A 26,864-nucleotide genomic window follows, 5' to 3' on the forward strand; every position below is an offset into this window, starting at 1 on the left:
ATGGAAATAGGCCAGGTGTGCAGAGTGGCACAGAGGTCCTGAAACCCGCGTTGGGATGAGAAGCAAGAATAAGGTCACTGGAGCACACACCCTTTAATTAAGTACCACCTTCCCCCATAGACACCAGTTTACAAGGACACCCATGGTTCAAGGACACGCAAACACAGGAGGGTGGCCCTAGCCTCCAAGCCCCATGGTGACCGGCTCAACTCCACGCGATGCTGCCCCAGAGGGATGGGTAAACTGGGACCATGCCTACCTGGCCTCTGCCCTGTCGTGATCCTCACTCCTTGCTCCCACTCCAGGGAGGGCGGGCTGGGGTGCCCATGCCCACCTGAGGTGGGTACTGACGTGCCTGAGATGGCTCTGGGGAAGGGAGGGCCTCAACTGCGAGGCCCCGGGACCAGCCCTCACTGTCCACTGCTGTGCAGACACACGTCCCTCCAGGTACCCTGGGCCAAGAGGCCCCTCTGTGTGGGCTGGGACACCTCGGTGTCTGGGCACAGGCTTTGCCCGGATCGGCTGGTGTCCTAGGAAGTCTCGCTGGCCCCCTGCAAACCCACGGACCCCAGCAGTGGGCAAAGGGTCTTTGGGCCTCAGTTTCCCCGCCTGTAACAGGAGGCGCAGTGTAGCTGGCCTGGCCTTCCCCAGGGGGACACAGCCGCCCCAACAGCCACCCCCCCAGCCCCTCCCCAGCACCCTAAGCCGACCCTCCTCCAGGCGAAGCATTCTTACTCCTCATTGCTTGTGGGGCGGAGGGGCTTCAACTCGTTGCAGACTGAATCACACCTGAGGTGGTGCCCGCCCCAGGCCACGGAACTGGGGACACGGCCTCAGGGCTTCTCAAACCCACTCTGCTCCATTAGCTGAAACCACAAGGCAGAGGATGGGCGGTGGGCCGGGCTGCCCTCCCCGAGCGTGGGGGTCAGCACTGAGAGCCAGCAGGTGGGCTCCTACAACGATGCTGCCCACTGGTCCCCACCTATTGCGCACACACAGCTGCACACACGCTGGCCGCCAGCTTGTCCCCACAGCACTCCAGGAAAAGCAGGGAGCAAGCCCAGCTCACGGGTGGGGAAATCAAGGCCCCAGATTTCCACCTATCCAGGAAGTGAGGGGCTGGGCCTGACCCCCCCAGACCACACCTCTCCCTGGCTTGGCCTCCCCACCCCCCAAAGCTCCTGCCCAGGACAGCCCTGCTTGGGCTCTGACCTAGGCCTGGCCCAGAGGTCACGATGGAGGCCAGTCGGGAGGAGAGGCCCCACCCTCCTGGTGCTGAACTCCGTCTACCACCTGGTCCAAACCCCTCCAAACACCCACTTCTGGGCAGGGGAGCTGCATCCCTGGCTTTCATACAAAGCTGGCAGCCTCCACCCCAGCTGAGGGGCACAGGATGGGCATCAGGAGTATTGTCGGGGGGCTTCCCAGGGGAGTGGACTGGTCCTTGAGCCTGGCCAGGCAGCCAACAACACCCCTCTACCCCCGGAAAAACCATTTCCCCCCAACCCCCCAGCAGGACCTTCCCAGCCCAGAGGTCGGCCTGCCTTCCCCACCTGCATGTGCTCCCTCCTAGGGGAGCAGAGGTCTGGGAGTTGAGGCTGTGAGGACACCCCAGAGGGGTCCCCACAGGCTCTGCTGTGTCCTCGAGCCCCCAGATTCACTGGCCTTGCCTGTGATGTACCAGGTGGACAGGCCAGGGCCCAGGGAGAGCCAGGAGTGACCGTGAATGGGGTCCCAGACAATGGACTGGCCCCAGCACGGTGACCACACGGGCCAGTCCCAACCCAGGTACCTTGGGGAGCCTCTTGGGGACTCATGTGGCCTTTGCCTGGACTCAGATTTGCTATAAAAATCCAGGAGTTCTAGAAATACTTTAATGCCGCCGGAAACCTCAGTCACAATTACAGGGTCACCCCCCTCTAGCCGGCCCTCCTCCCAGGAAGTGGGGGGCAGCCCTGGGAACTCAAGGCCCTTCTTGTCCCACACGGGCGAGAGGCGCAGAAGGGAGACGGCCTGTGCTCAGGGCCACCCTCTACCCCACCTCGCGTGGCACGACCGTCCTGTGGGCACACAGAAGGGGTGGGGCGGGGCCAGTGAGCAGGGCTGGCTGGCTCCTCCCAGGGACTCGGCCAGGGCTAGGGCTGCTGTGGTCCTGTGAGGGTGCTCCCTCGGGAGGGGGGCAAGTGTCACCTTCCCCCCGAAGTGTCTGGAGTCATCACTGGGGCCCATGGGGCCTTGGGGAGCTCCAGGACGGTTCAGGCTCCTGGGACGAGCCTATCCCTGGAGCCCGGTTCGGCCACGTGCTGCTGTGTGGACTGAAGCTGCCTCTCGAGGTGCCGGGCAGAGCGGCTACACGTCCGTCTCCACCCGCAGACGCTCCATCCTGCGCACATTGCCTTCCACAGCCACTCGGTTGGTGATGCTCCGGGCAAATTCCTCGGGGAACCAGCCCATGTCTCCGTCCCGCAGTCTCTCGCCGTACAGCCATCCTGGACCCAGACGGGGGCAGGTGAGGGCAGGGTCTCGGGCACCACGGAGGCCCCGACGGCAGCACCCCCAGACCTCTGAGCTGCTGTTGCAGAGGACGCCAGGGCCTGGCATCCCGTCAGGCTGACCACCCCCACTTCCCGCCAAGCGGGCCTTGCTCAAGGCCACGTGACCACCTGTTTAGGTGCTCAGCCCTGAGACGGGCACTGGGGGCTGAGCTCACTCTAACCAGCTTCGCCCGCCCTGTGTGGGCACCTGTGGGGTCCCCAGGAGGAGCAGAATCACCTCCACCCACTTAGGACACAGAGTGACAATGCACTTGCTTTAGATCCTGCAACTTGGGGACATCTGAACATATCCTTGAAAGGATGCTGCATGGGCCTTGCGGTCAGGCCCACCGCGAGCATGTGTGCTAACTGCTTCCGGGGCGAGAGGGCCAGGGTCAGCTGCCCAGGCCAGTGTGCTCCAGACCCTCGCTGGGGCCCCCACACTCACTCAGCACCGCCCCCCTGCCCCCCCAGTACGCTCACCGTCTTCCTGCTGCAAGACCAGGACCACATCTGCCTGCTGCAGCGTGATCTCATCCACCTGCTTGGCCAGGTAGGCCTTGGTGACCTCCACCTGGAGCAGGTCTGGGGGTGTGGAGAGAGGCGGGTGTCAGCAGCAGGACTGGCCTCCCAGGGAGGGGGTGGGTCGAGAGTTCTGCAGCCCGGCTTGGGCAGGGCCCACCTCCAAACACAACCCACGTGGCCTGGTCTCAGTGGGGCCTGAGGGGGCCCCAGCACACAGACACGTGGCAGCTTCCCCCTGGTTGAAGCTGGGCTCCTCCAAAGATCCCAAGACAGGCCTGCTTTCAGGGCCAAAGTGTCCAGTGCCAGCAGAGGGCACTCCCAGCTTCCAGGGGCCAGGGCAGGGCTGGGACTGCAGTGACCAGCCTGGGCCAACCAGTCCCGCTCTTTGGCCCGTTTCCCCAGCCACTGGGTACAGGGCAGTGTTCTCTTCACTGAAGGGAGGGGAGGCCCTGAGAGAATGGGTGTGTGCGTACAGATGGCTAGGGCCCCTCACCTGGGCAGGTCACCCGGGGGGCAGGCTGTGGGGTGGACAGAGGGATGGATGGAACCTCCCCCTCCAGGCCCAGACTCTCCCCCACCAGGGCCGGGAAGGGGCTCGGGCCCTTTCTGTGGGGTGAATGCTCACCTCCCTTGTTGGGAGGGCCTCGCTCCTGCCGCTCCTTGTGCGTGAGTGCTGTGATCCAGCGGGCCTGGTCACTCCTGGGGGCAGAGAGCGTGAGCGGGCCCCTGAGGCCCACCCTGCCAACCTGTTGGCTTTCACTTCAAGCCCCCTGCCCCCAACATGGCACAGTGGGAAAATGGGGGGTCACACAGCCTCCTGTGGGGGTCTGAGCGTCCCCACGCAGCCTTCAGGCTGGGACAAGCGTGGTGACGAAGGCTCACACTGCCTGGGTGCTCTTTCATGAGCCCGGCCACGAGCAGGCATCCTTCCTGGGCCTCCCCTACGCGCTGCACTGGGGGTCGCGGTGTGGGAAGTCATAGGACATGGAGGGGCAGGCAGGCTGGGCCTGAGTCACAACTGCCCAGGGTCAGAGTTGGGGGGCAGCTGTACCCCAGACCCCAGCCACCCCATTTCCCGGCGTTGGGCCCCGAGCCCCTGCCTTTTGTCAGTTGGCTGTTTGACACATAGGCCTCAGCTTCCCACCTGGAGAGGGGGCTATGCTGTAAGGAGCAGGAGGCTATGCCCCTTGTCCCCTCCCTCACCTGCTGAGGAGCCGCAGTGCCAGTGCCTTTCTGTGTGCTGGCCGCCCCCACCCTCCTGACCTCACCCCACCCACCGTGTGCCAACCCCACTGTCCTGGCTGGTCCGTGCCAGGGCCCTCCTGCCCCAGGGCCTTTGCACCGCCGGCCTGTGCCAGAACACGGCTCCCCGTCACCTTGCCGACGAGGCTCCCTCACCGGCCCCCACCCAGGGCTCCCTGCCTTGTCTTTCTCCTTAGGCCTCAGGCCTCTGACACCTGGGATGGTTCATCTGCTCATTGTGTGGCCGGTGTGCCCCACCTCCCGGGAATGTGAACTTGGTGGGGACATGGCTGTCCCCAGCCCCTGCACTTAACAGTGGTCAGGGACACAGGTGGCAGGAATCCTGTCATCATGGTGTTCACAGAGCTGCCCCCTCCGGGGAGCCCTGCTGGACTTACGCAGAGTCAGAAGACAGCAGGATCTTCTCCTGGCGGCCCTCACTATTGTGGAGCAGGGTCACCTGGAAGGGGTGCGGGACGCAGGAGCTGCGGTTGCCGCCCCCCGGCAGAGGGAGCTCCGAGGCCTCCATCTTCTGGACCTGGATGTGGTCCACCTGGGCGTAGTCCTGGACCACAAAGCTGTCCTCACTGCGGGAGATGGGGTGGCCCGATGCTGCAGGGGTGTGGGCAGCCGGGGTACCCCCATCCACCCAGGCCCCCAGCAGCCGTCAGTCAGGCAGCCGGAAGGACGCTCCCCAGAGCTACCTCCCCATCTGCCCCAACCCAGAGAACAGAGGCCATGAACGTCCAGTTCCTGGAGGCCAGGTGGTGGGTCATGGGGGGAGGGGTGGGGTGGGGGGGTGGCACTGAACACCTTCTGGAAGCTGCATGTCTGTCATAGTGTAGGGGGGCGCAGGCCACTGCCTTGGGCAGGCTAGCCTGGGAGGGGGCCTCTGTTGTGTGTCCCCAACTCTGAGGTCAGAGGAGGCTTAGGCCAGCTCCCCCCACGCCCCTCCTGGCCCCGAGGTGGTAGCTGCTGCCCACCCCCCGGCGGGGCCATGTATGCAGCCTGGCACCCCCCGGCGGGGCCACGTATGCAGCCGCGCACCCCCCGCGGGGCCATGTGTGCAGCCGGGCACCCCCCGGCGGGGCCACGTGTGCAGCCTGGCACCCCCGGCGGGGCCACGTATGCAGCCTGGCACCCCCCGGCGGGGCCACGTATGCAGCCTGGCACCCCCCGGCGGGGCCACGTATGCAGCCTGGCACCCCCCGGCGGGGCCACGTATGCAGCCGCGCACCCCCCGCGGGGCCATGTGTGCAGCCGGGCACCCCCCGGCGGGGCCATGTATGCAGCCGCGCACCCCCCGCGGGGCCATGTATGCAGCCGCGCACCCCCCGCGGGGCCATGTGTGCAGCCGCGCACCCCCCGCGGGGCCATGTGTGCAGCCGGGCACCCCCCGCGGGGCCATGTATGCAGCCTGGCACCCCCCGCGGGGCCATGTGTGCAGCCGGGCACCCCCCGGCGGGGCCACGTATGCAGCCTGGCACCCCCGGCGGGGCCACGTATGCAGCCTGGCACCCCCGGCGGGGCCACGTATGCAGCCGCGCACCCCCCGCGGGGCCCACCTCTTCTTTTTGGTGATCACCAGGACGTCGTTGAACAGGAACAGGTAGCACGTGGGCCGGCTGGCGAGCTTGCGGAAGAGCCCGGCCTCTTCGACCACAGAGACCTCCCCGCGCTTCAGCAGCCAGCGGGACGCGGAGATCAGCGGGAGGGACTGGGGGACAGAGAGACGCTGGAGCCCGGGTGTGGGGCAAGGACGAGCTGCCGCTGCTGGGGACTGGTCCTGCCTGAGAGCTGGGTGACTGGCCGTCCCCAGGGCTGGGCGGAGGAAGGGAGAGCAATGCGTCCCGGCCTCAAAGGGCCATTCAGCCGGCCGACAGGTGCCCACGGGCAGCTGCTGTGTGCCAGGCGCTGGTGCAGGGCCGGCTCAGCGTCCAGGACAGGCCCGTCCTGCCGCCACAGGCCCAGGCTCGCTGCTCACCTACTGAGCGCTCCCTTGGGCCGAGGAGCAAAGGCCACTAGGGAAGCCTCGCACATCGGAGTGGTCTGAGGGCGCCTGGGACGGCTGGGGCCTGGGGGTGCCGTCGGGACTGCCTACCTTGACCTTGCTGAAGTCCAGCTGTGTGTGCAGCGTGTACATCTGCTCCGTGCGCTCCATCTTGTGGGCCCCCTCGTTACACTGCTTCACCAGCTGCAAGGGGTGTGTGCCCAGAGCAGGCTGGGCTGTGGGCCATGCCCTGCCCCGAGGGTATCCGTGCCCCACCTGCCCGGCCTGCCCAAGGCGCCTGCTCTGTGACTGTTCTAGTCCCTGCCTTGCCACAGGCTCAGCAATTGAGTGCAAGCCCCACTTCCCCTGGGCCTCACTTTCCCCACTGGTAGAAGGACCCCAGTGTCTCTGCCATCAGGTGGGGTGGGGGGCTGGGTCACCTCTCACCTTACTGATGGCCTTCAGCGCTCGGCTGGCAGCCTTGTACCTCTCGGGGTGGCCCTGGGTCTTCAGGCAGAGTGTCTGCAGAGAAGACACCAGATGTGAGAAGGCACCAAGTGCCCTCCTTCACCCCACATTTAGGGGTGCATGGGGCAGGGGCTCCCTCACCAACACCAGACCCCGGTGGGGGCTACAGGGAGGTCGAGAGATCGTGCCCAGAGGGCTCCTGCCAGGCCCCATTGGGGCACACAGTCCCCGGCTAGCTCTGCCAGGTCAGGCTGCTTGGGTGGGAACCAGGAGCAAGCGCCACGTAGGTCCCATCCCACCCAGTCCCTGGCCATATTGGTCCAGCCAGCGGAGGCCCCCTGCAGCCTGTTTCCACTCTTCCCAGAGGGCCCTGGAGGGTGTGACATCCCAGCTGGCTTGGACAGCTGACCCACCAAGCACATGCTGCTTCCAGGAGCTGAGCCAGGCTCCCGCCAGTGTTTGTGCGCGTGTGCGTGCCTGTGGGTGCACTTTTCACCCTCACATGCCTCTCTGCTCCACGGGCGGGCATCTCAGACACTAGCCACTGCAGGGAGCCCCTGTGAGCCCCTCGCCACACCCAGGGCAACTGGCCGAGGGGTGCCGGGTAGGAGGCGCCCATGGCCCAGGACACAAACGTGGCGGGGTCTGGGGGACACCAGTCAGACGCATCCATGTGAAAGAACCTCGTGAACCATCAGGTACATGAAGGATAACCCACAAGATGTGGGAACTGGTCCCAGCAGAGAGAGTTCTATGGGCAACAGCAGTGATGCTGGGACCACGTCACCACGGCTAATACAGTCACGCCCGCCCCCAGGTGGGACCAGGGCAGCTGAGGCTCGTCTCCTGCCCCTCCCCACTGGCCGGGTCTGGGCTGTGTACTCACGTCCGTCAGCAGAGGCAGCCGGGTGACCCTCTGCATGGGGAGGATCAGGAAGGAGATCATGGGCAGGCCCCCACATGCAGGCCGCTTCTCGATGTCCCGGAGGACCTCTCGGAAGGTGGCATTGCTGCTTCTGCAACAGACAGCAGGGTTCGCCCTTGGCTGTGAGCAGAGGTGTGGAGGCCCAGACAGAAATCAGGCAGAAACTGCAGAAGCCGGGCTGCGAGTAGGAACGTACGCCCAGCTGAGGTGCCAGCTTCTCCGGAGCCCCGGACGCCCTACTCACGTCAGCTTCTGCAGGGCACGCTGCTGGTAGACCTCATTGGAGCAGTAGGCAATGTAGGGGTGGAAGTGTCGCTCAGCATGCTCTTCCAGGATGTCGCTGATGTCCTCCACACACACCTGTGCCTTGTGCCGCTGTTCCAGGTCCTCGAAGAACCTGTGCGGGGGGGAGGCGGCGAGGACCGTGGGCCTGGGACACACAGACAGGCAGACAGACAGACACACACACACACACACACACACACACGCACACACACACGCATGCGCATACAGCCAGCTCAGAGCGCAGGAACACAGCAGGCACGGGGCTGGACATGGGCCAGTGCTCCTATCAGGGGCTGAAAGCCACAGCTCTCCCAGGACAAACCCCAGGACAGACAGATCAGCTGCTGAAACCTGAAATGAGTGGGCACAGACCCATGACCAAACCTAAGGCTACTTCCCGCCAGACTCGGACAGACTGCAGCGGGCATCATGGGATGATGACAGGTAGGACAGAGCTTGTCACTCTGACTTGATGCTCTGTGACTTAGGTCAGAGCTGCCAGGATCTGCTCAGAGCCCCAGTACCCTCTGCCCAGCTCAGAGTGGGGGTTCTGAGCAGACTCCCTGCAGATGACCGCTAGCCCCCCAGTTCCTGTTGGGACCCCCTTCTGAGGCTCATCCATGACCCGGGCCTCGGCAGGGGCGGTGGGGATGAAGGCAGCCAATGTTTGGCTGGCGCCGGCCCAGGGCCTCCCTGGGTTCTGTTCCCACAAGCAGCCTCTGCGGGCTCGGCTGGGCCTTACTGGACCCCCGCCATGGCACCTGGTGTCGCCAGCTGAGCCTCCCTCCTCCTGCACAGCCAAGGCCCCATCAGCTCTCCAGGCGCGGGCCAAAGCAGAGCTCCCACTGCAAGAGCACTGGCCCTCTGAGAAACCCCTCCCCTGCAGCCCCTCCCCAGTGACGCCGCCCTCCGCCCCCACCTCTGCCCCCACCACCCCGGCAGCCCCGTCTGGAGATAAGACCCTGGCTGACCCCTCAAGGGCAGAGAGCAGAGTCCTGAGCATGGGCTTGTCCTGACATGGGGACCGCCAGGTGGCCCACACCCCTCACTGGGAGTGACCAGGCCCAGGGTGGCCAGCTCTACCATGGCCCTTACCACACACCCGCCTGTGTGGGAGGGAAGCCAGCAGGGACAGTGAGGTGGGGGTGGGATGAGGTCCCCGGTCCTCAGTTTTGAAGGCACCGAGGGGCCCACCATCAGCCCCACCCACCCAGGGCCTGTGGCCGGGCACCACCTGAGAGAACAGGAAACCCCATCAATCTGTGGGACCCCCACCCCCATGGAAGATGGGGGCCTTGCTCTGGTTACCCTGGCAAGGCCAGTGAGGGTGTCAGGGAAGGGGATGGGGCCTCAGCCTGGAGGTGGGCAGGGGTCCCTCAGGCCCTCCTCACTGGCCCCCAGCCCAATCATCTGCCATGGGGAACCACGACGCCTGTGAGAATTTCTGACAGCCCTGGCTGGTGGGCAGCTGGGCAAACGGGGACAGTATGTCAGGATCAGACGCGGACCCCCCAACCCCAGGAGGGCGTGGGAGGGCCCTGGCTGCCTAGACGCAGGGCCACACACATGAGCACAGGCAGGCCAGGCCGGTCATCCCGGTGGGTTTCTGAGAAAGGGCTCAGGCCGGCCCTCAGCCACCGACCCAAAGTAGCTGATATCTGGGAAGGCCGCTGTGAATGGCGGAGAGCTGCCAGGCCTGGCTTGGCATGGGAGAGGCTGGAGCGTCCCATGGGGACAGCGGTGGTCGGCCTGGGGCCTTGTGGAGGTCAGAAGCACACCTGTGACAGTTGGCCCAGGCCCTCAGCCCTGCCATGCTTGGGGGACGTGGAGCCAAGGGTCAGAGCTGGATGGAGGTGAAGCCACTACCCCAGAACCCCCGCCGAGTCAGAGTGTCACTGAAGCTCTGCAGAAAACCTCATCTCCAGGGACAAGAGAGCCCCTGCTCTCCCCTCTCCCTCCCCAAACTTCCACAGGGCCCACAGCCAGCAGACTGTGAGTGGGGTTCAGCAAGGGCGGGTCTGACGCCGAGATGAACTAAACTGTCACTGAGTCACCTCATCAGCTTGCTCACCCACCCCAGTCTGCAAGGGGGGCATGCTGAGGCTCAGGGAGGACGTCTGGGGTCTCCTGGGGTCCGTGGCAGCTTGGGCTGAGCCCACACAAGTGCAGACCTGCACTGAACCCTCCACAGGAGTAAACATACATGCACCCGCTGCCCCACACACGTGCACACACTCACACATGCACACACATACACACACGGCCCCGTGAGAGCCTGCAGCTGCGCTCCTGGCCCCTCCTCCACCTCCCAGGTTGCAACCGGAGCCCTGGGCTGGGCACCAGATACCCCAGGAAGGAACACGACCCGGCGTGACTGGAGGCCATCTCCCATAGTGCCGCCCTGGAGGCACCTCACACCTTGTCATCTGGCCATCTGGGCCTGGGCGTCCTGGTGGGAACGTGCCTGCCATCGGGCAAGGCGGTGCCCGGTGGGAGGTGCTCCACCTTCAGTATCCAGGGGGCGGGGTGCAGGATGCCCACAGCCCCAGTGCTCCCTTGTCCCTAGGGTCCCTCTCGGTGGCCTTAGGGCCTGGGGAGCTTCTCACAGTCCCTCCCACCAGCGGCTGCTCCAAACATGCCGTCCACAGTCGCAGAGCAGGTGTCTCCCAGAACTTGACCTCCCACCCTCCCGAGAGCCTGGGCCACCGTCACATGTTGACAGGCCAGGCGGCCCCCCAGGCATGCAGAGGGCGTGCACGCGCCTCACTTCTGACTGGCACTCAGGACGTCCAGGATGTTGGAGAAAAGGTGGTGGTGCTCCATCTGGGTCATGGTGGCCCGCAGCTCTCGGGACTGCAGGAACTCGGCGACCAGGATGCCCAGGCTGTGCTGGTACGAGAACTCGGACGTCAGGATCTCAAAGATGGCCTGGGTGAGAGGACAGTGATGCCAGCGCGGCCCCAGGACCTCCGGGGCCCTGCCTGGAAAGGGGTTTGGACGAGCCACCCCACCGCACGGGTCTGGCACACGGTGCATTTGTGACAGGGGCTAAAGCCACAGGGATACGGTCTGGGTGAGTGGGCAGGTAGGGATTCGGGCCCCCTGGACAAGTAGGCCCTAGGTGGGCAGATGGACAGCCATGGGGACATGGGCTCAGCTCCTGGGTTTGTGCTCTGGCTCAGCCAATTATGAGCTGTGACACTGGGCAAGGACTCCCACCCTCATCCGAGAAGGGACAACAGCAGCCGCCCCCGTCCCACCAAGGGCATCAGCCATCATCTTGGTGTCAGGCCTGGGACATCACTATGGCTGTAGTGCCCCCTGCACCACACGAGGCCTGGCTACAGGGCTGCGCCCCCCACCCAGCTCCTCACCTCCTGCCTCTTGCGCTCCTCAGCTGGCAGCGAGTCCAAGATGCCCGACTCCACCACCTGTTGGGGACGTAAGCCCGGAAGTCTGTCTTCTCCGCCCGGCTGGAGCCAGTGTGGACAGAGAGGCCCAGGGAGGGTAGAAGTTGGGCTGGCCCAGGCAGAGCGGCCCTCCTACGCTCTGTGAAGTGGGGTTCTGAGCTGGCCTGGTCCTGGCCCCCCCAGGTTTCCTCTCTGTGGAAACCCCCACCCCAGGCAGGCCCACCCCCTCCGAAGAGCTCCGAGGCAGCCAAGCAAGAGAATGGGGTTCCAGAGGGGAATCCTGGGGGTGGTGGAGGGGAGCACTCTCCCACAGAGCTGCCCCAAGGCGGGGGTAGAGAGGGGAGGTCCACGCAGTGGTCCCTGAGGGCATGCTGGGGGCAGGGCCAGGGCTCAGACACGCTGGGCCAGGGGAGTCAGCGCCCTGAGTGGGAGGTTGGGGTGACACTGTTCCAGCATGGTACCCCACTCCAGGTCCCCACCCCCTCGGGCCCTGTGGCCTCCAGGCTGCCCTGGGTGCAGTGTGGCTCTCAGCCACAGCATGCCTGACATGTCCCTGCATGGCCCCCCGGGACAGGCTAGACTGTCCCCTTGCACCGGGGCGCCCCCTCTGCAGGACCCAGGGCCACCCCATTCTTGCCCTCCTCCTTACCGGGCTGGCCAGAGGCCATTACCAGCACGTGGGCTAGCGGGCTGAAACCCATGCCTCTTCCTCTAGCCTAGGGGTTTAGCGAGATCCCCCAGCTTAGGGGGCTGGGATCAAAACTCTGGCAGCATTTTGAGGGCACAGTGTCCGAAACCCCAACCCTGACCTGGAGGCAATAAACAGGTACCTCTTGACGTTCCACCCACCTGCCCTCACCCCAACCTGCGCCCTCCCTGCTGGGGGTCCCATAGCCTGGAGCATGGTGGGCAGTCACAGTGCCTCAGCCCCTTGTCCCCCACGGGGGCAGAGCAGGGAGCCCCACTGCACCGCAGACAGAGGAGAATCCAAGTGCCCACCTCGCCCACAGCCTGCAGACCAGCCCATCCCTCGGCTCTCAGGGGACGGGTCAGGAGTCTGCCTGCACGTGGCCAGCTGTACCCTCCTGGGGTAGCAACAGCTGCCTCCCCTGGGCTTGCTCAGAGTCTCAGGGCCTCACCCCAGCCGTGCTCTCCACAGGTCCCCCATAGCCCTGCAGGGCAGGGACTGGCCCCATTTCCAGATGTGGAAAATGAGGGGTCACTTGGCAGTGGCACAGGACTCTGTGGAGGCCGAAGCCTGGCCCCCAGGCCCATGCCCACTGCCCAGCCCTCTGCTTCATCATGAGGGCCCCCCTGGCACTTTCCTGGGGGCAGGGCCCTGAGAACGGCCCCCCTGGCACTTTCCTGGGGGCAGGGCCCTGAGAACGGCCCCCCTGGCACTTTCCTGGGGGCAGGGCCCTGAGAACGGCCCCCCTGGCACTTTCCTGGGGGCAGGGCCCTGAGAACGGCCCCCCTGGCACTTTCCTGGGGGCAGGGCCCTGAGAACGGCGTCCCTGCAGGTCATTCTGAGCAGGAAGCAGAGGGCTAGGGGCTCACCTGTGGGGCGCCCGTCACACACGCATGGATGGCACGTGCCCCTACCTGCTCTCTCCCCCAGCGACCAATACCAAGCTACCCCAGAGGGCAGGGGACCCTGCTACAAGCTGGGTGCAGACAAGGCTCTGTGGAAGGCTCCCCCTCACCGGGAGGACCTGGGCCAGCTGCGTGGGGCCACCACCCACAGGCTCAGGGAGAGCCTTACCCCACCAGCCTAGTCCTACCTCCGGGAGCTGGCTCCAGGTGATCTGGGGGGGCCGGTAGTTCTTGACCACGATGGGGGCGGCCACCTTCTGGGTCCCCTGGGGGCTGCAGGGCTCATCTAGCAAGTCATCGTCAGAGTCCTGGCTGGTGTTCAGGCCCCGTTCCCGGATCTCCTGGTAGAACCGGGGGTCTGGGGAGAGGGGACACATCACCTGCAGGCCTGGAGGCTCTGAGTGGGCCTGGCCTCCCAGAACCCGCAGGCCGAGTCCTCCTGAGGAGGCCCTGAGAGCGGCAGCCAGGGCTCCCCTCGGGCTGGCGGCTCCCATGGCGGTGCCGGGTGAGCCCAGGACAGGGGCGGCATCCCACAGCAGAATGTGGCACCTTCAGACCAGGCTGAGAAGACAAATCAGCACCGCAGGGGCCCACTGGCCGGCCTGGGGGAGGCGGCTTGCGGTGGGGGGTGTCCCCAGGCCGGCCACAGCTGGGTGCCTCGGAGCCCTAGCAGCCGCACCCCCAGCCTCCCCCCCACCACACCTCACTCTGAGGCAGGAGACTGGGATCCTGCCACTTCCTCACTCCCAGGCCCGTGGCTGTCCACAGAGGTCAGGGGCTGGCAGGGAGCAAGGGCCTGTCCTGGGTGGGGTCCCGGTGTCCTCAGAAGCCAGGGCCAAGCCCCTCCTGGGCCTCACTGGCCCCACCCCTCATGCCCACTGCATGCTCCACCTGGCAGGGCAGGTACCTAACCCCCAACCTCCCAGTGGGGTCCTGGTGGAATGGCACCCCTCTGCAGGCTGAATGCACTGCTGGGGGCCCTCCCAAAGCCCAGCCATGACCCACGCCCTCCTGAGCCCACAGCCCCCACCAGGCTTCCAGTGGACTGAGAAGACCCCAGATAGAGTACACGGCAGGTATGTCTGCACCCCTGGGGCCTTGGTCTCCTGGCACACACAGGGTACGTGACAATTATCTGCTGGGGCTCTGCGAGTGTGGGGGCTGTGTCTGTGCCTTGCCCCTGGGATAGTGCAGGAGGGAGTAAAGGGAACCTTGTAGACCTTTCCAGATTCCTCAGAGACACATGGTCAGATGGCCACCTGGCCCTCCAGTCCCTGGAGGGATGCCCTCTAGCGCGTTCTGGGTGCCACTGCACCCAGCCCCTCCCTCTCCGCTCTCCCAGCTGGTCCCAGTGACAAGCCAGTGAGGGCCACCCCAGCCCATGGTTGCCTCCTGTGGCCACACTCACCATCCTTGAAGGAGCCTTTGTGTGCACGTTTCCGCCCCAGTGTTCTCTGTCAAATGAGAGACATAGAAGCACCAGTACTCAGCAGGGAGGAGGGGCAGGTATGGGTCTAGAAAGATTCCTCCATCCCGGGGGGGGCCCCAAGACCTCACGCCTCCACATGTGAAGACACGCCCAGCAGGAGTGGGCCCTACTGGGCACACAGACAGCACTCAGCAAATGCTGGCTTCACAAGGGATGTGGAGGGCATGGTGGCAGGGGGACTCAGAGCGGGCAGGGCAGGTGATCGAGGGCTGGGTAAATCTGGAAGGGCTGCCTGGAGGAGGAGGCAGGCTTGAACTAGTTTAGAGGGGGTGCTCAGAAAAGTGTGTTCTGACTGGTCTGGAGGGAAGCCCGAGGCAGGACAGGTGTGGTTAGGAAAAGGACCGAGAAGAGACACTGGGGTGGGAGCCTGGGCTGCACTCAGGACCCCACAAAGGGGGTGGCCTGAGGTGGCAGGAATAGGGTTAGTGTCCAGCGCCCAAACAGGTCTGAGGGCGCAGCAGCTGATGGCAGGGTCGCAGAGGGGAGTGGGGGCGAGCAGGGCTCTCGGGGGCCTCACACCCCGGCCCCACCAGTGGCTGCTCAGAGCCTGCCTTCTTGGTGGGGATACGCCATTTACGCCATTTTTCCTGACCTTGCAGGTGCCTGGTTCCAGGAAAGTGGGAGCTGGTTTCGCCAAACGAGTTGGGGCTTGAAAAGTCCCCTAGCTGGTATATGTGGTACTCCCAGCTGCACCTGGCCCAGCTCTCCCTGCACCCTGAGTCCCTCCAGCATTCCCACCCCTCCCGCCTCCAGGTCTGGGCACAGGCCATTGCCTGGGCCCCTCCCCCACCTGGCACCTGCCCTTTCTCCATGCCTCTGCTTTAACACTCCCCTCCCCCCCCAAGCTGCCAGCCCTGTGCTGCTGGGGAGCCCCTCTTCTGTGCTCCCCCGGTTCCCTGAGCAGCCCCACTGCCCTGGAAGCTCTCCTGGGGCCTGCCCACTGGGATCACCTCTGTACCCCATCACTGGGTGTGTGAGCGCTCAGGAAATGTTTGCTGAATATATGAATCGACAGTGAATGAATGAATGAATGGACCCTGCAGGCCTGGCCCTGGGTGGGTGCAGAGTGCTGAGGTCCTGAGGCAGTTTCTGGGGTCTTGGCACCTCAAGTAGGCATTGCAGGAGGTGGTGCTCCACTTCCCAGGCTGGGGAAGTCTTTAAACTGAGGACACTGCCCAAGGTCCACCCCAGCCCATCACTCTGCACGCTGGGTTGCCAGCATTCCGATGGGTCCAGGCCGTGGCTACAGCTCATGGTCTGGGCAGGACCCCTATGCAGAGGAGGCTGTTGGGATGGCAACTGTGGGTGCAGAGGGTCCCTTCCCACCGGCCCTGTGCCTATTCTGTTGTGTACAGAACCCTGAGGTGACACCGCTGCCAGGCAGGGAAGGGGGTGTGTTTGCACACAGAGGGGGCGTCAGACTTCTGAGCTAGAGGCAGCCGGGAGCTGCCACAGGGCACGGAGTCAGGTCAGGTGCTGCTGCAAAGCAGTCATTGCATCCTGTTCTTCAGACGGAAGGGCTTGCTGTCGGGACTGGTCCCTCCCCAGGCTCTGCTCCCCACTGTCTGAGAGTGGGGAGCAGAGTCCGGGGTCCTTTCTAAGGATCTTTCTGAGCCTCAGCTGCCTCATCTGTAAAATGGGGACATTCACAGTCGGCTCACAAGCCCATTGGGATGGGTTGAATGTATGAAGTCCTTCGGGCTTAATTAAACAGACTGCCAGGAGCCTGCACACAGTAGGTGCTCACTAAGTGGCAGCTGCAGGGCAGTGGTCAGGGTCAGGATGTTCCCTGCCCATGCACTCCCAAAGCCCCTCAATGCGTGTCCCCCTCCTGTTGTCCCCTACCTTATTTTTGGCCGGGCACCGAGCAGGAGGCTGGCTGGACTCCTCGGCCAGAGACTGGAGTTTGGGGCTCAGATGGACGGGACCCACTTGGCTGCCCGGCATCCCCAGGCCCTTCATGGCCGCGCGGTAGGACTGGTTACGCAGGTTCCGTGTCAGCGTCCTCCCAGGGCCCACGTCCATGTCCATGTCGTCCAGGGAGAAGCTGGGGGCCGCGACGAGCCGGGGATCCCGCCGGGCGGCCTCCTTGCTGAGCATGGCTGCCCCGAAGCTCTGGTGTCGGGCGGGGGCCTTGGCCTTGCTGGACACGGCCAGGCTCCGGGGGATCAGCTGCTCCGTGCCCACCTTCAGGGCTGCGGGGCTCTGCGTACTCAGAATGACCGTCTGTGGCTCCATGTCCTCGGAGGTCGGAGGTGGGGGACCTGGGACATCAGGCTGGGAGGTAGCACTGTCCATGACCCTCAGGGACCGCCGGACCATCGGGAGCCTGGGTGCTGGGCTCCCCTTGGCATCCAGCTGCAGCTCTGAGTGGAAGCGGCATTCCAGCATCTTTTCTTCCAAGGAGCTGTCTGAGTGCCGCTGGGACATGCTGGGCGGCCACAGGGTCCTGGGCGACAGGGCAAAAGTGAGGGCAGCACGCAGATGGCCACCCGGCCCCGCCCTCTCAGCACCCGCCCTGCCCAGAGCCTGCGTTCGGGTCTGAGCACTCGAAGGCCAGTCACGCAGCCTGCCGTGGAGCTGGCCCTGGCACAGCCACAGTCACCAGGCCTCTCCAGGGAGGTCAGAGCACTGTCAGCCTGGGGTGTGCAGGGAGGGTCGGCACAGTCTCAGGCCTGTGGGGACCCAGGCTGAGGCCAGGCGGCTGGTTCTCTGAGCTCTAGGGCCCAGGGGCAGGCAGACTGCACTCAAGGCCGGCCGGCCGTGTGAGGCCACTGTGCCACCTCTGGGGGGGTCACACACTCCCATGCTGGGGGTGTATGTGTGGGTAGCTCAGGGGACCTGGGCCCGGGGCCCCACAGACCTGGGCGAGAATCAGTCACACAGCCTCTTGGCACCATTTCCCACCAGGTACGCCCCAGCCCGACCCCACCTCATACACTCAGTGCCCAATGTTGGGTCTGGGTCTCCCCTGGGAGGTTCCGAGCTTCCAGGAGCCCCTCCCTGAGGGGGGCGGGCCTACAGCGCAGCACAGTGGGACCATCTGCGGGGCACCCAAAAGCCTGGCCCTGTCGGTCCCGCTCAGCTCTCCCAGCACACAGCTCAGGTTCTCCGCTAAACCCTCGCAGGAAGGCATCTGGGCTGTGCCTCCCTGTCCCCAGGAGCCCTGGCCACCCCCACACCAGGAGGACCGCCCACGCATTCCTAGGGACATTCTGAATCACCAGGCAGAGGATGGCAGCGGTCATACCAGGCCTCCCTGGGGCTGGCTGGGCAGGTTTGTGCTTTCGCGGATCCCCACCCCTATGTTAACTTGTCTGCCTGTTACCCAGGCCTGCTCGGAAAACGGGGTTCAGACTTCCATCTGTAAGCATGCCAAATAAAGTGCACCCACGTGGGCAGCCTGCAGCCTCGAAACCCCTGTGGGTCCTTTCACCCTAAACATGAGGCATTTGCATTGTTACAAGGAACAGGCAGCATGGAAGGGCCGACTCCACGACTGTGCCCTCGAGTGCCCACACATAGAGCTCCCGCCCGCCCCGTCCCTCCTTCCTCTCCCTCCGGGGTCCCCATATCGGGGCTCAGGCCTGACTCTTCCTCACCCCTTCCTCTGAGCCCAGGCCTGTCCCAGGAGGGGGCAAAGTCTTCTCTGGGGAGCAAGTGACCGGATTGAGCCAGTTGGGCGAACCACTGCCAGGTGTGGGGTGCTCAGCAGGGTGGCCGTACCCACAGGCCTGGGCACCCCCAGCCAGGCCCCGGGGTCTGCAGGTGCTCTGGGCTCAGCGCTGCAGCCACCGCAGGCAATACCATGTCTCCCTCGTTCTACTGCTCAGTTTATCACAGAACCACCTGGACACGGGTGCCAAAGTCCAACAGCACTAAGAGATTTGTCGTCAGACAGGTGTGCCCTCCTCCGTGCCCTGTGCCCCAGGTCTCCACTCCGCGCTCCCGTTTCCCCTCATTTCTAACTAAGGCAAAGCCTGCTGTTTTGAGATCTCTCCACCGTGGCCGTCAGCCACCCTCTTCCTGCCGGGTGATACCCGAGGGCGTTTGTGTCAGCTCACAGGACGGCCCCAATCCCTGAGCCTCGCCTCTCTCTTCATTAATGATTCCCTCCTGTTTACCCGCGGCTTTCCTCCTGGACGTGTTCCAGCATCCCTGGCTGGCATGTCTTCATCACATGCTCCACACCGCCAGCACAGCAGCCCCGTGCGCCCGCAGCGACCCTGTACTCTCTCCCCGGACTGTCCTCTGCTTCCGGGCTGGAGCTCGCCCAGCGGTCCAGACCCTCCTCCGTCCTGCTCCCCTCCCTCCCGGGCTCTGGCATGTCCCTCCTTCAGAGGAAGTGACCAGAAGGTAGATCTTTGAAAGGTCTTCCTTCTCCTTCCCCTGGGCTGGTAACGTGGCTGAGTTTAAAGTCCCGTTAGTGGTTATTTTCTTCCAGAGGGAGGCCCCTTCTTCCCTTGTCTTCCAAGCTTCCACTCTGGTGAGGTATCCGAGTCCGTCCTTGGATGATGGGGCCCTCCCCAGCCCTGCTGGGGGTGCGGGTCTCCCAGCTTTCGCCCAGGGCTCTGGCGCTCATGGGAACAGACCCACTCCCTGAGCCTGGTACTCATGCATCCTTCCAACGTGTGTCTTCTAGGTCCAGATGCTTCCAGTGTTATTTCTCTGGTAGCTTCTCTCACCTGTGTGTCCTCTCTGGTTAATCCTTCCGGAAAACCCGAGAAGCATGAACACACTGAGGTTACCTCCTGACTCAGACCTCTTCTCTGTTTTCATCTGTCTTCCCTTGAGGTCATCTTCCAACCTTCCCGCCAAACACGTACTGTTGTTCTCACCGTCCGGCTCCCACGGCTCTGTGGGCAACCTGTTATTTTTTATGGGTGCCACATCTGTCAACACTGAACACAATCACTATTTCCTTTCAAACTAGTGTCCTTCTGTTCCCTGGCCCAACTCTCCCACACTTTTCCTCCTGTCTCGGCCTCCACCAGCCCATCAGGCACCTGGCTGTCCACTTGTGTTGAGGTGGGCATGGTGCTGGCACAAGGCCCGTGTGCCCAGGGCACACATGCACACATGTGCAGACCTGAGCGCACTGCCTGGCAGGCTCTTTGGGACGCCCCCTGCCTCAGTGTCTGCTGCTTGGATCCACAGGTATCTCTTCAGTGTCCTCACTGGATGCTCGCCCTTGTCTGGTGTCCTGGAGCCAGCACAGGGAAGGGGACAAGAGCACAAGACTCCTTTCAGCTGCCTCCAGGGCAAATAACAGCCGTGCTGTCCGGGCAACAGTTATGGAGAAGCCAGACACTCTGGACACTGCACTGACCACTCAGGCCACAGAGGTCGGTCTGCTCCCAGCAAAGGTGGCCCTGGTAAGCTCCTCCAGAGAGGCCCACGGCATTGAGGGCTGTGTGCTGTCTGTCTGTCTCTCCCACGAGTCTGTGGGTCCTCCAGGAGCAGGGACAATTTCCTGTTCACGTCCCCACAAACAGTCGGGCTCACATTCCAAACTGATGAGTGAATGCCGGGTATCACGGGTACCTGTTCTGCTCTGGTCCCCTCCGCTCTAGGACGGCGCCCTCCCTAAGAGTCACTGGTACTCTGTGCCAAGAACTAGTCCACCTGGGTACTTCGCTTTGAGTCAGCAGAGACCTCCAGGGCTGCATCACAGAGGTTTCCAGATGGTCCGAGCCACCTTTTGGGTGACTTTCTGCTGCTCTGCTTAGGGTGGGCCAGGAGGGGCCCCCAACGATTGAGCCCTTGGAAGCCACGCCATTCAATTTTCCCTTTGCCACTCACCAGCCTGCCCTGGTGTCCCTGGCACACATTCGGGGTCAGGTATGGGGTCCTAGGGGCTTGGAAGCAAGGAGCGGTGGGTTGGGGGTCAGCAGGGGGAGTTAGGGGAGGTCTCTGGACAGCCTTCCCTCAGCCCCACAAAACCCGGCCAGTCCTAAGCTGCAGCGGCCCCTCCCCGGCATGGTGGGCCCCTTGCAGCCCAGCCCCCCTACTCCCCTGTTCTTCCTGACGGATGAGCTTCCCAGGACCCCAGCAGGCTCAGCCCCACCCCTCCTGCTCCCCTGCAGGCTCCTGGCCTGGCCCTGGGGCTCTTGTCACAGCTGCTCTCACAGCCACCAGGGCCCAAAACACCCGGAATGTGGGACCCACCGCCCGTCGGATTATGACACCACATGACCTCCATCCTTGGGACATCTGTCCCCTCCGCCCTGGCCTCTAGGTCCAGCCGACCCCACCCCGCCTGGTGGGGCTCGGCTTCTGGCACTATCTGCCCGACCCAGGTCTTCGCTGCAGCAAACTCGACCCACAATGATGGCCTTGTGCTTGGGTAACTCTGACCAGCCAAGCGCGAGACGTGGAGTTACATGGAATTTGGGGCAGGTCTTAGCTGCGTAAGCCATGCAGCACGCAGCACACAGCTCTGTTGGCAAGGTGGCCGGGGAGGCTCGGGGGCGGCCAGCCCAGCAGCTTTGCCCATGGGGGACAGGACACTCAGCTGCGTCTGTCAAGACACTCTTGATGGTGACAACTGGGGCAGAGCCACTGGTCTCATGGGGCAGGGGTCAGGTGTGCTGCACACTTTGCAGAGCACAGGAGGCCCCACAGGAACCGTCTGGAACAAATGTCCACAGTGCTGAGCTGAGAGACCTGGCTTAGCTGACTGGAGACTCCCTCTTCATGGTGGGGGGTCCAGGGAGACCCACACACAGCCGACTGGGGGGGGGTGCCTGGCAGCTCCCCGGGCCGGAGCCGACCCTTGCTGCCTCCTTCCTATGACACCTGCAGGCCCCAGCACACGTCACAGACACACCACCTTGCTCAGCCCACAGCGCACACCTGTCCTGGATCCCATCTCTGAATCCAGATGTCCCATAAACCCGGCTCCCAGCCCAGGCTTGGCTGGCACACACTGTGTTCCCCAACGGAGCCCCGGACAGGAAATCAGAGCCCTGACTCTGGCAGGGAGCCTGCACAGGTGAGGAGCAGCTGTCCTCCAAGTGCTTTCTCGCTCACCGTGTCTTCAGTGCCTCACCGAGCTTCGGGAAGCTGGGAGCTGTCCTCTCTGACAGGTGAGAAAACAGGTAGAGAGGGAATGTGACCTGTGGGGCAGAGCTGGGCGAGGAGCCAGGCCCCATCCGACAGGGGTGGGGACTCTCACTAGAAATAAAGACGCTCTTGCAGATGGCCGGTGGCCTGAGCACGGCAGCTACCAGGGGTGAAGATGACAAGCAGCTGACAGCCATCCAGAAAACGAAACTAAAATTCCAGGACCCGGATGCACGGTGAGCAGCTGTGCCCATCAGATCACGTACACAGGTTGCTGTGTTCAGCGGCAGCAGCCATGGGGTCCCCGGCAAGCCGCGTCAGCTGTGGGCCTCAGTTTCCTCACGGGTAGGTGAAGAGTGCCTGCCATGTAGGGTCAGAGATGACCCCCCAGGAACCAGAGACGCTGGGGACGGGAGGAGGGAGGAGGCTCACTCCATGTCATTGTCCAGGTGACTTTTGTCCAAGTGACTTAAAACCTTACTTCTTCCAGGAAGCCCCCAAGAGCCCCCACCTCCTGCCACTCCCTCCAGCAGCACTCGGGAGGCTGCCGCCAGCCTGGCCCCTCCCTGGGCCGTGCCTGTGGTCTACCCCTCAAAGAGGTCCTGTCTTCTAGGGGCCGTGGGCATCAGCAGGGCAGATTGCAGAACAGACCCTCAGCTGCAGCTAGCCAGCATCTCTGAGGACACAGCTGCGCTCTCATTTCACAGGTGAGCAAACTGAGGCCCAGAGGGCTTACATAATTTGCCTTAGTTCGCACGGAGCCAAGATTTGAACCCAGGGTCCCCACCCCTCAGCCCTACACCACTGGGGTGTCAGTGCCCAGGGTTGGGGCCCTCCCACTGGTCCCAGCCAGGACTGCAGGCGCCGACAAGCGGCCCCCGTGCCTTATGCTCGGAGGTGCAGGCTATTCACCTGGAGGACAGAAGGAAGGTTCAGGGCCTGCTGGGGCTCCAGGTCCATGAGGAGGTCAGCACACACTCCCATCACTGACTCTCACTTGGTCACCACCCCTCCCGCCCCCATGCCGGGAGCCTTGCTTCCCAGAGGCAGAAACCAAGGCTGGGCAGCCAAGACAGGTGTCTGAAAGTAAGTGGCCCCCAGCCTTCTTAGCTGGAGGCAGAGCAGGACCCTTGCCTGCACTGGGTCTGCCCACCAGTTCCACCCGGCAGGGGAGGGGTCTTCGTTCCTGGGTCTGCTAACTCTTGGGGCCAAAGCAGGTTTGGGCAGCAGATTCTGCAGAGTGCTTGGGAGGGTCGTTTTGTCCCCACTCCTGACAGCCTTTCAAAGGCCCTGGGTTTCCTTCCTGAGACTTTCAGTTCTCATGTCTAACCGACTCCGGCTGCGGGAGAGTTTCCGTGTAGGATGAGGGCGGGGTGGCAGCGGGATGCCTGAGGCCCGGGGGAGGATCCATCCGGCTCAGGCTCGGACCCCTCCCGCAGCCCCCTCCTCCAGCACGGAGGAAGGAGGGGCCGCCAAGTTCCGCGGACCCCGGGCCGGGCTGGCGGAGAAAAGCGAAACGGCCGAAAGGCGCCCATCGGGTTACTGCTCCTCCCCGAAACTTACCCTCCCCCCATCTCGCTCACCTGTCCCCACCCAAGCTCACCTGTCCCCCAGGCTTACCTGCGCCACGGGGCGGAGGATGAAGCGACGAGCGCGGGCGGCGGAGGTGGGGCCGTTCCAGCCTGCAGGCTCCGCGCCCCGGCCGGGCGGCCGTTCCGGACCCGCGCTCGGTCCCGGCTGCTCAGTCCCTCCCTGTCCCCGCCCTCCTACTTCCTGTGTGGCCCCGCGGGAGGAGGTGGCGCGCTCGGCGGGGCCAGGTGGGCCGCAGGTGGGCTCCCCGGCGGGCAAGGCGCGGGCCGGGCGGCTGCGGCTCCGAGACTTGGCGGGAGGGCACGGCTGGGCGCGCCCGGGACACCTGGCCGTGCCGCCTGCGTCACCGTCCCCACCTGGCCGTTGGGCGCCCACGTGACCTGCGGCCAAGTTGGCTCGCGCCTCCGGAGTTCGGGCCGGAGTCCGCAGCCGGCGCCGACCCGCTGCGGGACCGCCCGCCCCGCCCACTGCTGCCGCCGGGCGTCGCCTGCGGAGTGTAGGGCCAGGCGTCCGGGCTTCCCTCACTGCGACCTGAATCAGCTCTCACATTTCTCCCAGGCTCTGCTTCAATGCCTCCTCTTCCAGGAAGCCCTCCTGGAAACTGACCAGCCGTATCGGAATCTGACTTGCAGGGCCTCCACTGCTGCAGAAACAGCCCCGCCTCTGGATTCTTTGAAGAGCGTCAGCCACACAAAACACTGGCGGCCTTAGTGCTGTGGTCAAATTACCATCACCCCCATTTTACAGATGAAGATCTTGAGGTCTGGAAAGGAGGGCGCTCTCCAGCCTGTTCAAGACTGGACTTTCCAGGCCTTGTCGGGGGAGGGGGCGTCCCCTGCACAGAGGCTCTGACAGTCCACAACAGGGGGATCAGGAATCAGGCACCTGGTGTGGGGGCTGGGGGGCACTGGGACAGGTTGGCTTCCACCCCCCACCCCCCCCACCCCCCGCATGGGCTGACCTGCCAGTGCACCAGGCAGGGGCCCTCCTTGCCATCCTCCCTGCCCCGTGTCACCGCCCCACGCCCAGTTCCCAGCCCCAACCAGTCCAGAGTGGCAACAGCTCCCTCTGCTCAGCCGCAGCCCAGTGGCCTCCCACAAGGGCAGCGGCCTCCACTTCTCCATGAAGCCACCCCCTTTGCCCACATTCTGTCTGCAGCCCCCCCCCCTCCCAGGGAAAGGCTGCCTGTTTTCCAGAACGAGAAAGTGCTCATGTTGCCCCTCTTCTTCCTGAGGTTCCCAGCCGTTCATCGGGTCGAGCCCAAGGTTCATCTCCAGCAAGCCTCCTCCTCCCTCCTGCATTCTGTCCCCTTTTACTCTTAGGTATTTAGTGAGTCCAACTGTGTGCTGACTGCTGTGCAGGGAGGGCATCAGAGATACAGCCATGAGAAAAACTGACATGGGCTCTGTCCTCATGGGGCTCACTGCAGCGAGGAGACAGACAAATGTAAAATGACAGCCAAGGCGATCACCACAAATGAGGGGACCGCACTCGGCGAGGCTATCGTAGTGTGGAGGGTGGGGTGGGGGCGTCAGCACCACTGCCCCTAAAAGGCTACTAAAGCTGAGAACTGGAAGATGAGCAGGAGTTAGACCCATGAAAAGGGACAGAAGAGTGTTTCAGGCAGGGTCACAGCACGTGCAAAAGTCCTGAGATGGGCAGGAGCGTGGCCAGATGAAAGGCGGTGAAGCTGGAGGCAGAGGGAGCGGGATGGGGGAACGTGGGGAGACTGCCAGCTGGGAGCAGGGGAGGGAGTCTGTCTTTTATCCTAAGAGCAGCAAGGAACCATCAGTGTTCAAGCAAAGGGATGAAGTGATCAGATCTGGTAGAAAGACCCCTCTGGCAACCGAGGAGAGAGAAGGGTGGAGAGGCTGTAACAGGCCCTAGCTCCCAACCCAGACTCAGAAAGCTGACATCCAGGCTCTGCTTGAATACTTCCAGGGTGGGGACTCACCAGTTCCCAAGACAGATTAGTGTATCGTTCCCTGTTATCACGTTCTTTAGTCATTCTTGATATGTCATGAAATCCAGGTTGCTGTTCATTCCAGCATGTTCCCCCAAGACACTTCAAAGTATGCCACAATCCCCCCTCAAAATGTTGTCCTCAGAACAGAACTCAGCACGGTGCCAGGACAAGGGGGGGCACTCACCTCCTCTCTTCTGGATACTATACCTCTGTTAATACAGCCTCTTCCTGCTGCAGCACTTACATGTGTCCATCCCACAACACAAAGTCCAGGGCTCTGTATACAGCTGGTGCTCAGCGAGTATCTGGTGACTCACTGATGTGACCAGAGATCCCAGGACTTATCCCCAGAGGTGCTGGGTAGTCTCCCTTCTGACCAGTCTCCAGGTCTCCTTTACAGGAAAGGCCCATTGCCCAGTGTGCCACCCTCTGTGATTCCATTTGCCCACACACTGGCTGTGTGTTTGAGCTTTCGGGCCACCACAGTTCCTGTGCTGATGCCAGGTCTTGTGCAGTGGGCAGGGCATGGGGCATACCAGGGCACAGGCTGACCTGGGGTGCAGGCCTCCCAAGGGTCGGCAGCCTTGTGAGCTTGCAGCCCCGTGCTGGACAAGGGATACTGCAGGCCCATGGGGCTGGCTTGGCGTTTTCCTGGGTGTTGTGGTTTGAAGGGCAGCCCTGCCCAGCACACCTGTGGCCTGTCCCAGCTTTGCCCAGCATGGGTGCCCCCATCTCCCAGTGTCTGCCCTGCAGGAGGGGCCCCGGCTGCCTGAGATAGTGCAGGATCCATGCTGGGTGACCACAGGGAGGGGACCAATGGGCCATCAGTCCCATCTGGGTGTGTGTCAGGTGTGGGGCTGAGGGCTGACACCTGCGGTTGGATAGGCTGCTTTCAGGCAGCTCCCTGGGAAAGGCGGGCAGCTTCTGCCCTCCAGAGGTCATTATGGGTACTGCACCCACATTGCCCAGCCTGCAGGAAGGGAGCAGCTGGGGGCGACCTGGAATGCTTTGGCGCTCGGGGAGACTGAGGCCTGGTAGGTTCCCAGCTCCCACTCGGCTCTTTCAGAACCTGGCTTGGTCACTGCAGGGTAAATCCCCACCCCACCCCTTCCTGCCCTGGCACCCAGCACCCTGAGTCCAGCTCTGCCAGCAGGTTGGGAGGCTTCACCCACGCAGTTGGCCAGAGCTTGTTCCACTTGTCCCTGGTCTCCCCACAAGCTGGGGAGGTTTTCAGCCTCGAGAAATGAAAGGCACGGCCCCTGGGTCCTCTCTGCTCCCCCTCCTGCTTGAGAGCCTTGGGGGTGACACCCCTGTCCCATCACTGGGCTCCCTGGGGCGGGGGCTGCAGGCCACCTTAGCTCCTAGCACCAGGTTCCAGGGGTGGAACCTGCACACTGAGGGTCACCTTTGGAAGGTAATGTGTGGGTGGACCACGTGCCTGGCCTGCCCTGGCACTCACTACACGAGGACCCTGCCCCTCTAGGGTCCCCAGCAGGGGAGAGCACATGTGTCCCCCAACCCCACAGCCAGCGTGATTTCCTATAAAGAGAATTCTCGTTGTCTTCAGGAGCATTTCCTGTGGCTGTTTCAAGGGCGTCCTGTGTACCTGGCTGTCTCCCTCTGAGTCTTCCAGCTTTTCTCAGGCACTGAGGCTGAAGCCCAGGCAGGCAGTGCCCTGAGGCCAGCAGCCCCTCAGGAGGCCTTTGGCCGGATAGTCCCAGGTGCCCAAGGCTGAGGACTTGTGAGGCTGCAAGACATGCCGTCTCCCCTGCCAGGGCTGAG

General features: G+C 63.8%; 1 protein-coding gene and 1 long non-coding RNA gene across 3 annotated transcripts; one reads left to right on the forward strand and one right to left on the reverse strand.

The window, feature by feature from the left end:
- Positions 1 to 1,852: 1,852 nt before the first annotated feature.
- Positions 1,853 to 23,456, reverse strand: ARHGEF16 (Rho guanine nucleotide exchange factor 16). 2 transcript variants are annotated; one of them, XM_019757133.2, is made up of 15 exons: positions 23,147 to 23,456; positions 16,307 to 16,910; positions 14,381 to 14,426; positions 13,161 to 13,330; positions 11,344 to 11,400; positions 10,737 to 10,897; positions 7,929 to 8,081; positions 7,646 to 7,775; positions 6,739 to 6,813; positions 6,403 to 6,495; positions 5,867 to 6,018; positions 4,700 to 4,888; positions 3,685 to 3,758; positions 3,018 to 3,119; positions 1,853 to 2,489 (listed from the first exon to the last, which is right to left on the reverse strand). In XM_019757133.2, exons 2-15 carry the CDS (start codon positions 16,889 to 16,891, stop codon positions 2,350 to 2,352), a joined length of 2,127 nt encoding a protein of 708 aa, XP_019612692.2. In that variant the 5' UTR covers positions 16,892 to 16,910; positions 23,147 to 23,456; the 3' UTR covers positions 1,853 to 2,349. The 2 variants fall into 2 exon arrangements, with proteins under 2 accessions (XP_019612692.2, XP_074190325.1); XM_074334224.1 differs by lacking the exon at positions 23,147 to 23,456 and adding an exon at positions 18,586 to 18,609.
- On the forward strand, positions 21,673 to 23,798 carry LOC141572058 (uncharacterized). Its single transcript, XR_012497089.1, has 3 exons — positions 21,673 to 21,762; positions 22,140 to 22,233; positions 23,675 to 23,798. It is a non-coding gene; the product is annotated as an uncharacterized LOC141572058 (long non-coding RNA).
- The last annotated feature ends 3,066 nt before the right edge of the window (positions 23,799 to 26,864 follow it).

Source organism: Rhinolophus sinicus, linkage group LG06 (genome assembly GCF_036562045.2).
Source record: "Rhinolophus sinicus isolate RSC01 linkage group LG06, ASM3656204v1, whole genome shotgun sequence".
NCBI classification, from domain to species: Eukaryota; Metazoa; Chordata; class Mammalia; order Chiroptera; family Rhinolophidae; genus Rhinolophus; species Rhinolophus sinicus.

What these genes read in the sequence shown, in the direction of transcription:
- ARHGEF16 (XM_019757133.2), bottom strand. Translation starts at nt 16,891, where the DNA reads ATGTCCCAGCGGCACTCAGACAGCTCCTTGGAAGAAAAGATGCTGGAA. An exon ending in CAAAGGCTCCTTCAAGGATG is followed by an intron (nt 13,331 to 14,380) that starts GTGAGTGTGGCC and finishes CCCTCTCCCCAG; the next exon opens with ACCCCCGGTTCTACCAGGAG. An exon ending in AGGCCCTCCCAACAAGGGAG is followed by an intron (nt 3,120 to 3,684) that starts GTGAGCATTCAC and finishes CCACACCCCCAG; the next exon opens with ACCTGCTCCAGGTGGAGGTC.